Raw genomic sequence first — 14,487 nt, 5'->3', positions numbered from 1 at the left:
TCAGGGGGAACAGAATTGCAGTTCCCAGCAACCATGTCAGGTGGCTTACAACCACTGGTAATTCAAGGGCTAAGGTATCTGATGCTCTCTTTTGGTCTCAACAGATACACCCACACACCAAAATTAACATACAAATTAGCCACCTAAGAGGGTTACTTAATAATGTCAATGAGTATATGAAATATGGGATTTACCCAAAGTCCTCCTATACATCTTTATATAGTTACCTTTAGCAATGGTGTTTGACTAAGGACACATGGAAGTGCATACAACTGAGTCACAAACTGTCGAAGTTCATTCACTGTCAACTGATTCTGAGACTTCCCTCCACCAGATCGATACCTATAAAGGCAAGGGCACGAGGAAGCCATATGAGAACACATATGCTCATGACTTATAGATGACAATATCACACAAATTCAGAAGGGAAAGAAAAACTGTTAACAGGTTTCTAGGTTCAGGTGCCATAGCTTCTGGTCTCAAATAATCAGAAGTACATACCTTGTTTGTCTTTTGCCATTAAGCAATTGCTGGGCAACCGAGGCACACTTTTCTGCATCCTGTGTGACTAAGCGAAGGTGACGCAAAAGATCATTGTCTGGGAATTTCTTCATTTCTGATTCTTCAATTAAAGCTTTAAAGCAGACAAGACCTAGAATGAAGAACAAGTCATTGTTCCTGTGATCATCCAGTTTATAGTTAGTGCTACAAAATAGTAGAGAAGGTTCTTGTTAATTCTTATCTATAAATTTAACACTAAAGTTATGGTTTAGACAATATTTATCTGATTTGGAGGGCATGGGAAGTAGCTGGACAAGAAGTACTTACAGTTGGTCTTCAGAATAAAGGAATTAAAGATATAATGGGTTTAAAAAATTTTAAGTGAAAAATTAACTTATTTGTGAGAGAAACCAATATAGATCTCATTGTGGCTTAACCTACTTTGTAGTCCTTTATTTCACTTTATCATTGACAAGAAACTGTGATATTGCTCCCTTCTCCTACATGGAAAGGGAGGAAGTGACCTGCTGAGCTACAGAAAGGATAGAAGTAGGGAATCTGAAGGGAATGACTGACTGGCTGCAGGATAGACTCAGCAGTTAAGAGCACTTGCTGTTCTTGCAAAAGGACCAGGTTTGGATCCCAGGACCCACATGGTGACTCACAAGTGTGTAATTCCAGATCCAGGGATCCATCACCCTATTCTGGCCTCTGCAAGCACCCACACAAATACACAGAAAAAAAAAATCATAAAATGGGGACAGTGCTGGAGAGGTGACTCAGCAGCTAAGAGCACTTGTTCAAGCAGAGGGCCTCTGGCTCAGTTACCAGCACCCTCACAACAACTCACAACCATCCTTTAACTCCATCTCCATGGGATCCAGCACGCTCTTCTGCCCTCAGCAGATTATCAGGCACACACACAGAGCACCTACATACACACATGTAGGCAAAACACTCAATAAAACAAAAATCTTCCATTTTAAAAGAAAATAAAAAGGTAATGATAAATACTAGGGCCACTAAACTTTGATTAGAACTAGAATGCTAAGCCAACATTTCATAGACATCTAATTAATTTTATAACTCATTTCAAACAAAACCTGCTTTAATAAAATACATAGGAAGTCCAGACTGACCTCAACTCACAGAGATCTGCCTGCCTCTGCCTCCTGAGTGCCGGGACTGAAGACATGGCCACCATAACTGGCTTGGTTTATTTATTTTTGTATGTATGAGTGTTCTGCCTGCACGACATCTATATACCACATGTATGCAGTGACTACACAGGCCCAAAGGGGGCACTCTATCCCTTGGGACAGCTGTTAGCCACCACGTGGATGGCTAGAATTGAACCCAGGTCCCCTGAAAGAGGCAATTCTCCAGCTCTCTTTTCTTTTTTAAGAGAGATTTTGTTCTTCTTTTCCTTCGTTTCTATTAGAGGGAAGGGCAATGAGCATCATGGTGCACAGGTGGAGGTATGGCAACTATGGAGTTGGTTCTCCTTCCACCTTTACATGAGCTACAGGGATCAAACTCAAGATCACTGGGCTTGTGTGGCATGTACATTTATCCACTGAGGCATCTCTCTAGTCCCAAAATCATCTTCCACAATCTATATAGCCAGACTTCACTTAGATGTTGAGGCAATTTGCCCCATCCATCTTAGCTTCAAACCTCTGCCAAGGATGTGAAAACCTATTCAGACATAAGAGCTACGGATAAACTTGGGCTGTTTTCAGTCATCTGTTCTGATAAACAAAGTTGTTGCTGGTTAGCAAGTCATACATTCTGCATTACATACTTTTCTTTTTGTTGATCTTTGCTTCCAAGGCTTCATTCACATTTAAGGCCCATTCATTGTAAGACTCTGCTCGAAGCTTCAACGCATTCATCATTGGATAGAGATCATCCAGAGTGTATCTATATCTGGAAACAGAACACAAACAGCATTGAGACAGTTGTTTTATCCTCACCCCTTCAGAGGCACATAATAGACTTTGTCCAGGGACTTTTTAGTAATGATTCAGTGCAGCCTGGGAAGATGGCTTAATGGGTAAAGCACTTTGCTTGAAAGCATTAGAACCTGAGCCCCAAAACCTGTATGTGGTGGTCTGACTAGGCAAGGCTCATATATTTGAAGGCTTGGTCATTTCAGAGTGGTGCTAATTGACAAGGATTTGGAGGTGTGGCTTTGTTGGAAGAATTGTGTCATTGGGGATGGGCTTTGGGGTTTCAAATAATCAATCCAGGCCTAGTGTCTCTTCATGCTGCCTTCAGACATATAACCGCATTCACACAAGAATGTGATCTCACAAACACACACACACAAACATACACATGTACAAATATACACATATGCACATGTACACACAAAGAAAGAAAGAAAGAAAGAAAGAAAGAAAGAAAGAAAGAAAGAAAGAAAGAAAGAAAGAAAGAAAGTGATTTGACATTTTCCCAATGGGAAAAACCATTCTTCCTACTTACCGCAGGTTATATTTATAAGGGGGGCATGAACACAATTCCTTTACATGATGTAAGCAAACAAGTAGGCCAGGTTTACAAGAGCAGGAGATGGCAGACATGAAGCATGTAGTTTTGCATTTTATACACTGCCGCTCATCATCTGGCAGTAGTTCAAAATCCATTCTTTCTGAATCAATTACTCCCTAAAATAAAGTCTATATTAGAGGCTTTAAAAGGATAATACAATCTAAAAGACCCCAAGTATGCATTGAATTAAAAAAGAAAAGCCTTATTAAAATACATAAGCACTATTTAGAACAATATAGACTACAAGTAACCATCGCCCAAGCATGTTAATCCATTTGTCCAGGGAGAATCCCTCTTTGGATAAGGTAAGGCCTCATGTCTAAACATTCTTATCTGTGCATAAACAAAATTACTGCTGAATTAATACTGCTGGGGGTAGCAGCCTGACTCCAAACTTACCTTACTAAAGCTTTGGGCATAGAAAAGAGCAAAAGATACACCCTTTCTATCACAGAGGAAAAATTTAAAAGCTGGAGACACAACTCAGAGAGAGCACGTGCCTACAATGCACCAAGCCCTAAACTTGACTGCTAGCATCTTTCAAGACAACAGAGGAACTGGAGACAACTCTGTGATGGAGAGTGAACATTGCTCCTACAGAGGACCAGAGCTCCCAGCACCTATGCCAAGTAGCTCACAACCACCCTTAACTCTAGCTGCTTCAGGAGAGCCAACACCTTCTTCTACCCCACCCCACACACACTTTAAAACTAGAAATGTTTAAAAAAGAAACAAAGCCAAACAATATAGAATGTCTACGTAGAAATTGTTGACTGGTCTCTTAACCATTTATACTGAAACCTACCTGAAGATATCATTATTTGAATAAGTTTTTAAAATATGTAATTCAAGAGATAGAAAACATTTTAAATTTAAGTTAGAAGTATTTACTAAGTGAACATTTCAACTGTAGGTCATCCCACCTGAGCTCTAGAAGGTCCTTCTGAGATGTCTTTTGTCACTTAAAGCCAAACCTCTACCATCTTTTCTCATCTGCATCCAAATCCAATCTTTAAAAGGTCAATTCTGATTAACTCAATTTTGAATCATTAGACTTTGTTTTACATTAATATTTTAACCATTTCTGACAATTACATGTTAATTCAACAAAGACAAGACAAAGTATAAAATGCTAATGAACAGATTTTTCATTTTAATGATGATCATTGAAAAGGACTTCCTTGGGCTGAAGATTAAAGGAGACCAAAGATCAGAGACCAAAGACCAAAGATCAACTCTGAATTTGCATTGAGAAAGGAAATTACGAGGAGCTGGAGAAATGGTTCAGAGGTTAAGAGCACTGGTTGCTCTTCCAGAGTTCAATTCTCAGCAACCACGTGGTGGCTCACAACCACCTATAATGAGATCTTGTGCCCTCTTATGCCCTCAGACAGAACACTGTATATGTAATAAATAAATATATCTTTAATAAAAAAAGAGAGAGAGAGAATGGAAATCATGGAGTTTACACACAGTTTTAACTTGTAAATTCCACATTTGGGTAGAAAATAGTTCCCCAGGTTGCAGAAATTAGCTACTATTTTTTAGGTAATATTTTTATTCTGGTAATTTTCTACTATCTAATTATACCCCTACTCCTATGCCCTCCCAACATCCCTTTCTCAGTTTTATGTGCATTTGGTTTGTTTGTTTGTTTGTAATAACCCAATGAGCATAATTAGTGCATGAGCACAGGAGCCTGGGGCCATCCACTGGAGTACAGACAACCTCCCATGGTACATCCCCCAAGAAACCTCACTCTTCCTCCTCCAGCAGCTATCAACTGCTAACAGCTCGCCAGGTAGTCTTCTGTAGGTAATCACTAGCTACCACTATTGATGTAGACCTTGGCAAGTCACTTAGAACCACTAGGCCCTGCTTTCTCTGACTATAAAATATCAGGGGACAGCAGATATCCTGTTGGTGGTCCATAACGAGCTCCCAATAGACAACATTCCAGTAGTCTACCCCCAGAAGTATATAAAAAAATTATTTATGTACATAGTTGAATTTTAAAAATCTATTAAATAAAAATCTTAACAGGAAAATGCAAATTAATAACTAAGAGATAAAAATAATTTTAAAAATAAAGAACAAAGCTAGGGGTTAGGATTATAATTGAGCTAGTTTTTGGTTCACCTTATGTGCTCCAAGCCCTGGGTTCCATTTCAGCACTGAGTAAAACTGAGTATGCTACCATAAGCCTATAACCCCGGTACTAGGGAAGTAGAGGTAGAGGTAGGAGGATCAGAAGTTCAAGGTCATTCTTGCCTACATAAAAAGTTTAAAGGCAAGCCTGGGCTATATGTGACTCTACCTTCTACAAGAAACTAAAAGATTCACACTAATTATTACTTATTTCAAAGAAATAAAATCAGAGAGCTGGAGAGAACTCAAGTGTTAAGCATGTGAATCTTGCAAAGGATCCAGGCTCAGCTCCCAGCACCCATGTTATCATGCTTACAACTGTTTGTAACTCTAGCTCCAAGACATCTGACATCCTCTTCTGGCCTGTGTGGGAACTGAACTCACATGCACAAAATGACACAGACATATACAGGTAATTAAAAATAAAATTATGATCAGAAAAAAATGACAATAGTAAAGACCATTTAGTACTAGCAATAAGTTAGATTCACAGGTTTTAAACCAAGGCAATTCAGAAAGGAGATAGTTTTTAAAAAACTGTGAAGGGATAACTGGATATCATATGCAAGATAAACACAAAAATTAAAAAAACACTTTAGACTTGTATTTTGTAGAAACAAAAAATACTTAAAATGGTACAGAGGACATTAATACTTAGAAGTATGAGATACTAGAGAATATCTTTGTGACTTTGGCTTCGTATTATGCACAGATGCCTTAAGAACACAATATAACAGACACAAGCTTGCACTCTATCACATGGAAAGTAGAAGAAGTTCAAGAGAGTACAAGGCCATCTTTGGGATACATGAGACACTATTATAGGAGAGGAAGGGAGGGATGGAAAGAGGGGTTGGACAGAGAAAGGAAGCAGCAGAAGTTTTCAGGTTTTTTGGAAACTGATAAAAGGGATAAGTGCATGATATGAGAGTCAATACAAATGAAAAAATATTAATACATGTCAATTAAAATAACTTTTGTAGAAAATAAATACAGTGAGGAAAAATTTAAAACCACAGTAAATACACAAGAACTTTAGTAAATTCTAGTCAATGACATGAAATGTGATTTCCCGAAACCTTACCAATTTACGGACAGTTTCCCTTAAAGCTTTTTCATCCTCAATCATAATGGCCATGTCCTTCTGAACAGTGGACGCCACTACAACGTCTAATACATCAGCCTTGGAAGCCATTTTGCATATCATCTCATCATGGGAGAAGACACAATAACGGTGCAGCAATCGATAATGCTCCACACACTGGCGACCCAAAGGTAGCTGTGTCACAAGGCAGAAAGAAATGACTTATGCACCTTTTATTGAAGTTCCCAAAACTTTTGACTTAAAATATTTGTATTACCAAATAATACAATCAAAGCCAAAACATATTATCAGTTATCAAGCCTAAACCAATGTGAGATAACCAGAGCCCTGAGCCTATTTATCTTTGTGCACTAAAGATCTGGCACATTACGTAACTCAGCTGAAAAATGGTCTTATGGAAAAAAATGTGTTGACAATGAATTAATGAGTAATATAGCATATAAATGGAAATATTTGTACATTTCCTCAAACAACTGTGCTGAACTGGAATCCTACTATTTCAGACTAGAGTATTTGTTACTAGTCTGAAGCTTTAATAAGTTTCAGCCTTATCTAAAGTCATTAGATGCTGTTCTTCAGGAAGAGTCTTGCTACAAGTTAGGTTACCCAGAACCTGCAAAGGCAGAAAAACAAAGAACTCAGGGCTAGCCTTGGCAACACTGTGGGGTTGGGTGGTCGGCCGGTGCGGACAACAAAACAAAATACTCTCTATCCCCAAAAGCTTGATTTAAAACTACAATTCGAGGCTAGAGAGATGGCTCAGCAGTTAAGAGCACTGGCTGTTCTTCCAGAGGACTGGGGTTCAATTCCCAGCACCCACATGGCATCTCACAACTGTCTGTAACACCAGTACCAGTGCACCAAACACCCTCATACAGACATATACATGTAGGGAAAACAATGCACATTAAAAAATAAAAACAACAACAACAACAAAAAAAAAAACTTTGTACAATTTAAAAAGAATAAATATGTCTTGGGGCTGGAGATGTGGCTCAGCAGTTAAGAGCAAGTACAGACTGTTACAGAGGTCCAGTGGACCAGCACCCACGTCAGGCTACCCAAACTCACTGTCTCTATGCCTTCTCTGGCCTCTGCTGGTCCTAGCACATGCCGTCTGTAGGTATGCGCAGAAACACACACATACTTTAAAAAACAAAAACTATAAATCTTAAAGAGAGAGGTCTCACTATAAAAGAAACAAAGCCAACTAAACTAAGCAGTACAATACATGTCTGAGTTGTCATACTGTGTGTTTATCTCATTGTAGACTGGAAAAGTATTGGTATTACAATAGTCAGAAAAACAGCAAGAATATATGAAATTTTTAAAAAGCATCATATTCTATTTCCACAGGAAAATGGTAGATTTGAAAAAGCTCTGCCCGTAATACATACCCAATCAACAGTACAGAAGTTAACAGCCTCAGCAAAATTAAAACCTTGGTTGAAACCACTGTGGTAGGCTCTTGGAAATGTAATCACAAACTCTCCAGCACACTGATTCGTTCGATAAACCTACAGAGTCAGGGATAAGAGAGTAAGTTTGTATAGTAACATTCTCAAAGACAATTTGGACATAACTATAGGATGAACAAACAGGACACAACTGAACACACATACCTTCTATCAATTAAAGTGAGGAGGAAAAACTACTGTGGTACAATGACCTGATTTATGACACAAGATAAAGTAATATACACACTAAGAGAACTAATTAGTCTCTGAACAGAAGATAGTGCTCATATTATAAAGATATGGCCCCTTCTAAGAGGCAAGGAACATCTTTCTTTACAGATACTATCAGGAATGTTGTAAGGTTCAACAATAGTGAAGCAGAAACTATGAGTTGCAGGCTAGTCTGGACTTCATAGGAACTTAACAGTCCAGAAAGGAAGAATTAATCAATTTATTTCCCTAGGTCCTAAATATAGTCCCTATATTTTATTCCAATTTTTACAAACTGGAAAAATCCAACGAGAAAAATAACAATGAAGATATGGTGAATATTTTATACTCTTCCCTCATTACTTTTTCTTTCCTCTTTTTTTTTTTTCCCGTTTCTGAGACAGGGATTCTCTGTCTTGGAACTCACTTTGTAGACCAGGCTGGCCTTGAACTCACAGTGGTTTGCCTGCCTCTGCTTCCCAGAGTCCTGGGATTAAAAGCATGCTCCACCACACTCAGTTTCAGCAGTTTCTTTTAAGTTATGTTCCATAAATACTTCACGGGCCCTCAAATTAAGTTCTGAGAAATCCTATCAAAAAAATCAGGGTGGGTGGTCCCTGAGGAACAACACCCAAATAAAGGCATCCAGACAGATGTTTACAGGGGGAAGGAGAAGGGAGATGCAGTAAGAAATGTAGAACAACCAGTACTGGGTGGGAAGCAGGACCAGGACGAAGCCTAAACCTAGTACTACCATGGCCCTGAATTCAGTTCCGAGCACCACCATCAAAAGAGTCAGTCCTACCAAGCACTGCCATTTTGGTTAGTCATTCAAAACTAAGATCATGAGATTCAATTAAGATTCATTGTTCCTTCTTTATAAAAGTGTTGGGAATTAAATCCAGGATCTAAGCATTCTACTGAACAACATCCCTACCCAAGTTCTTCTTTAATTTTTATTTTTTTATTAATTACAATTTATTCACTTTGTATCCCCCCTGTAGCTCCCTCCCTCCTCCTTTCCCAATCCCATCCTCCCCCCACCCCATGTCCCTCCCCGAGTCCACTAATAGGGGAGGTCTTCCTCCCCTTCCTTCTGATCCTAGTCTATCAGGTCTCATCAGGAGTGGCTGCATTGTCTTCCTCTGTATCCAAGTTCTTCTTGTAGGTAGGAAAAAGACAAAAAAAATTCTGACACAGGGCTGGAGAGATTCAGAGATTAAGAGCACTAGCTGTTCTTACAAAGGTCCTGAGTTCAATTCCCAGCAACCACAAGGTGGCTCCTAAACAATGAGATCTGGTGCCCTCTTCTGACACAGAGATACAGATGAAGGCAAAATAATGTATAAATTTTGACACCAACAGCTGAAAAAAAATGGCTCAAAAGTTAAGAGCACCTTATAAATTTTATAAATATAAAAATTTACAATATTTATAAATAAAATTTATAACTTACATTTTTTAAAAATTTAAAACCAGAGTTTAGATCTAATTTTAACAAGCTGGCCATTTTAATAGTAAACTATTTTGCATTCACAAGTAACTGTATATTTTTGTTGACTGAAGTTATGAACAAAATTTATAGTACAGAAACCATATGGGATGACGGTTATATAACTCCGACTATACTGAATTTTACACGGAAAAGTATTGCACTCATTCACAAAGCAAGTCTGTTGGGTAATTTAGGTTTGCTAAGTATCTGGCCCATTGGATTAGTGCTATATTGTACCAAATAGCTGCTTCTGTTACCAAGTTATATTATGAAAATACAAGACCAAACCTTTTTTAAAAGAAAACAAAAAAGGTAAAGAAAAAGAGAGGAATATGAGCAAGTGGAAGAGCAGGATTAACTGAGAACATACAGGCACTTCATGAGTCATCAGAGTGTTGGGGTTCATGATGGTCACAAGCTGGTGCAAGAGATCTGGCTGGGACACAAAGAGCTCTGGAGCTAGTTTCTTCATTACATTTTCCAGCTGCTCTGCAGCATATCCTGGAACTCCATACCAGGTTTTTGGCTCACCCCTAGAAACAGATTATAAGAGTCAATCAATTTATAACACAACACAAAACAAATTGTTAACCACTTCATATTTTTCTGCCTTTACTCTTTTAAGACTGAGCTACACATAAATGTTCAAATCAAAGAAGGGATGTGAGAATTTTGAGTAGAACATGTGAAGTGCATCTTCCCTCCCAGTACAAAGGTAAGACTTTGCATCTGAGGTCCTCACGGATCCCACTATACAAAGTACAGATATCTAGAGTTTCTAAGAATATCAAGAATCACATTTGCTACAGGATACACATTTACAACTCCCTACAGCAAATGAGAAGGGATGGCAACTTTCCATCTTCCTTTTCCCTTAGCCATTCTACTGGAAAAGGTTTAAATCAAATACAAATAAGGCAATTAGCATTTCTAAAGAACCCTTATTCTTCAAAGCACTTTATATTGTCCACCGATTAATCTGTGCCATCCCTGTGAGGTACGAAAAGCATCATCTTCCCGTTACAGCAGGGGCAGTTGCCCAGGGAGGCAGAACCACGCTGCATATCCATATGGCAACTCTCTCTTTCTTGTGGCACAGTCTCAAATTCCACTGTAGGATTTAAGTGGGTTATGGGTTTTTAAATATTTTTGCACTTCAAAGTAGAACAAACAGGGGGAGGGGAAAACAGATGTAGGGAAAAAAATGGCTTTGGCTGAAAAGTTTAGATAGTGAAGTTCAAATGTCTGCACAGGTTAGAGAGGTCTAGTGTTGTGATGTTAGGATTCAGCACAACAGAAGGAAAGTGATAGTCCCAAAGACCTGCTCCTCCCCAAAGGGATGTAGAAGGTATATATGAGTTAACATAACTACCAAATGAGATTTCCTGTAGCAGGAGGAGAGGAAGCTACAGTGCTTTTTACCCTGTTAGTAGAAACATGCTGTACTTTCAAAGTAGTGTATGATTTCAGAACACTTTGTATAAGAGTTTTGTAAAGCGCCCTAACCTAATAGGAAATGTAATCCAACAGAAACTAAAACAAAAGGAACCCTGACATTCAGTCAGGGGCTACCCAGCTTGCTCACAGGCTGCACATAAACCCTTACCAATGCAGGTAGTTGATTGAGTAGCTCCAGTGGTCTTCAATATGCCAACAGAAGGAAGAGAAGCACATGCCCACATACAACCAAGGGAGTTTCATGCCGCATATATCAGCAGTAATATGAGCGAGAACAGACTGCTCCATTACTGGCATATTGTTCAAATTCCAGCCACTATCAAGATATGCCTTTTATGAGCCAGAAAAAAAAAAAAAAAGAGGATGAAGTTTTAGCTATTTCACACTAACTTCAGAAACATGTTCCTTTCTTTTGTTTTGTTAGTTGGGTAGGTTGGTACATGTATGCAGGTACTCAAGGAGGCCAGAAGAGGCCACTGAATACTTTGGAGCTGAGACACAAAGGCAGTTGTGAGCAGCCTGACCCAGGTCCTCTAGGAGGGTAGCAAATGCTCTTACAACTGCAGAGCCGTTTTTTCAGACCCTAGAATTCCACTGCTATAGACTGCCTACAGAGTTCCTTCAAAATAAAATGAAGAAAGGGCTTAGGGGTCAAAGTAGAGGTGGCACTATGACAATTTCTAGGTCTGTCGGATTTAGACTTTAACTAAGTGGTCCTGAATTGTATACACATCTGCTCCTTTATTTTGTTTTAGGAGATAGAACATAAACTGAACCTGAACATGAAGTTCAGAACAGGCAAACAAACCTACACCCTTAAAAACAGGGGTAGTTAGCGTAAGGTAACAGTGGCTGTCCAGAAAGAAGTAATGAGATGAAAAGGCAAGAGGGAGCCTCACGCTGGGCTCTCCTCTCTCTGTGTTTATGGCTGGCCGCCTGTGTGTTCAAATATTCAGTTTGTGAACACTAGTCAAGCTGTACACATACGTATACCTCTCTGTGTAGATGTGAAATTTAAAATGAACACCATATATATACACATATACAGTGATTGCCCACAAAACAGGCATACAAATTGGTTTTGGCTTAAGAGTCCACTGGCATGAAAAGCAAGACACTTAAAAATATTAAAATTAATTAAGGCTTCGATTACTCACAGACTGAATTTTAAGAGAACTCAATTAGGACCTGAAGGATAGATAGGGCAGTAATAAATAAGGTTCCTTCATCACCACAGTATAGTGCATAACCAGAACTTAATTTGTCTTAAAATTAATCAATCCAGTAGTAGTTAAGACTATGCTGACAGTAATTATAAATGCTTCAAACTAACCACACAGAATTTCAGTAACACAATTTCTAAGGCACTTAAGAGGACTTTTATTTGTTACAATGAGGATGTCACTACTCCAATATTCTGCCCTTTGGACCAAGGTCGTGCTTTAGATGCACAGCTCCCCCTCACCTTACACTACAAGGCCCTACAGTTGGAGCCTACCTCTTCCTCAGGAGAAATCTTGATTTTCCCATCTCGAACAGGAAAGCCACTGCCAAACTCTTTTGAAGCAATATCAGCTCCATATTCCACAGTGACGTCTTCTTCAATAGTGCTTACTAGTCGCCAAAACTCCTTCTCCACCAGCTCTGTGGGAACCATCTGGAAGTATGAGGAAATTGAAACAGTAATTTTTTTCACTCTCATTCACAAACTGTTTGTCTAGTTAATAGATAGGAATCACAGATTAATCTTCTAAGGAAAAATTCTGTCCATGATTTCCCACAGGTGGCTCTGAGTAATTCAGGCAACAACTCTATTTTCTAAAATAAACTTTATATTTAAGAATTATAAAATTAGGGCTAGAGAGATAGCTCAGAGGTTAAGAGCACTGGCTGTTCTTCAAAAGTTCCTGCGTTCAATTCCCAGCAACCACATGGTGGCTCATAAGCCTCTATAGTGAGATCTCATGCCCTCTTCTGGTGCGCAGGCACACATGCAGGCAGAATGATATATAAATACCAAGTCTTTAAAAAAGAACTTTAAAAAAAATTGGAAAATTAACCAAGTGTGGTGGCATACGCCTGTAATCCCAGAGGCAGGTGTATTTCTGTGAGTTCAAGGCCAGTCTGGCCTACAAACTGAGTCCAGGACAGCCAGGGCTACACAGAAAAACCCTGTCTGGAAAAATAAAAACCAAAAAATTGTAAAATTAAGTTGTTTTTTAAAAATACTCTGAGATATACTTTTGTGTTTTGAGAAATGTAACACCCAACTTAGCTAATAAAAGTTTTTAACACATTGATGAATCCTGGCTGAAAATGAAACAGAAAACCATGAATTCAAAAAATAAAAAAGGCTAGAGAGAGCGTTTGATAGTAAAGAGCATTTGTTGCTCTTGCAGAGGACCTGGGTTCAATTTCCCAAGCACCCACACGGCACCACCTGTAACTAGATCCAAAAGATCCAATGCTCTCTTCTGACCTCCATGGGCACCAAGTACACATTGCACATTCATACATGCACACAAAATATTCCTATAGCAAAAGCTGAATGAATGTAAAAAAAATTGTAGTAAGATAAATTGTAGAATATGAACAAAATGATCTTTGCCTCAGTATGCCCAAAAATATAAAGCTATCAGTGTGTCAAGGAGTTGTGTTGAGTAGAGGCAAATGACTTACATGTTTGCCCCTTAGTGTCTTCAGCTTGTAAAGAAAATAAAAATCCAGTAACAGATGTCATAAGCCAATCAACATGACTATTATGCAAGTATATAAAAAACTAAAATGCATGAGGGAGTCAAAATAAAATTTCAAGTAGGATATGCACTAAAAAATATTTTAGGTAACTAAAAGCTAATGTTCATAACATAAAGGAATATCAGGTTTACTAATTAATTGCTGCAATTCAATAGGGAGAAAAACTCTCATCTAACCTTAGTAATGATCCAACTGCAGCAATCTCAGGCAAGAGCTGTTTGTTATGGCACACATAACAAAGAGAAACCACAGCTTAAATATTCAGAATTGTGCTGGAAACCACTTAATCTTTATTTATTGGACAGAATATTGATACCTGCTCATATTCAGAAGTGAACAAGTAACAGTGGATTCTAGAGTAAAGTTTACAATCTACTGATTAGAGAACAAAATGGAATAAATGTGTTCAAGACATAGCAAACAGGGCATTACTCGGTACATAGTAATCTTGCAATCAACTCTGTGATATTCAAGCAGCAACTGCTGGACTACAAGAACTGTAGGATTTTATTGGTATATACTATTACACTAAAATCTGTGTTGAAGAGCAAACCGCTTAAATGACAACATTCAGATACAAAGTATTATGGAATTCTACTACCACTAAACATTTTAGAAGTTTCCATCTGTATAATGGCTATCAAGTAAGACCTTTATTCACTTCCTTGTGGCTTCAATGAATGGAGCTATGCTTTATCCAGGAATGGAGTAGCAGAGAAAGTATCTATACTATCCATCTTAAATATATATATATACGTATGTATGTATGTATGTATGTATGTATGTATGTATGTATGTATGTA

The 14,487-nt window shown here is 38.4% G+C and overlaps 1 protein-coding gene across 1 annotated transcript in view; it reads right to left on the bottom strand.

Annotated features, from left to right (window-relative positions):
* Positions 1–14,487, bottom strand: part of Kdm5b (lysine demethylase 5B) — a 73,038-nt gene that overhangs the window by 15,219 nt on the left and 43,332 nt on the right. Inside the window, exons 10-18 of the mRNA XM_055598075.1 lie at positions 12,426–12,584; positions 11,076–11,257; positions 9,840–10,002; positions 7,705–7,824; positions 6,287–6,481; positions 2,989–3,170; positions 2,306–2,430; positions 502–652; positions 228–342 (exon numbers count right to left, since the gene is read on the bottom strand). Of these exons, the coding sequence (XP_055454050.1) occupies positions 228–342; positions 502–652; positions 2,306–2,430; positions 2,989–3,170; positions 6,287–6,481; positions 7,705–7,824; positions 9,840–10,002; positions 11,076–11,257; positions 12,426–12,584 (1,392 nt within the window). The remainder of the gene's footprint in view (positions 1–227; positions 343–501; positions 653–2,305; positions 2,431–2,988; positions 3,171–6,286; positions 6,482–7,704; positions 7,825–9,839; positions 10,003–11,075; positions 11,258–12,425; positions 12,585–14,487) is intronic.

This window comes from Psammomys obesus, unplaced genomic scaffold (genome assembly GCF_907164565.1).
Source record: "Psammomys obesus unplaced genomic scaffold, mPsaObe1.curated_primary_1811, whole genome shotgun sequence".
NCBI classification, from domain to species: Eukaryota; Metazoa; Chordata; class Mammalia; order Rodentia; family Muridae; genus Psammomys; species Psammomys obesus.
This window is presented reverse-complemented; position numbering and strand designations above follow the sequence as displayed.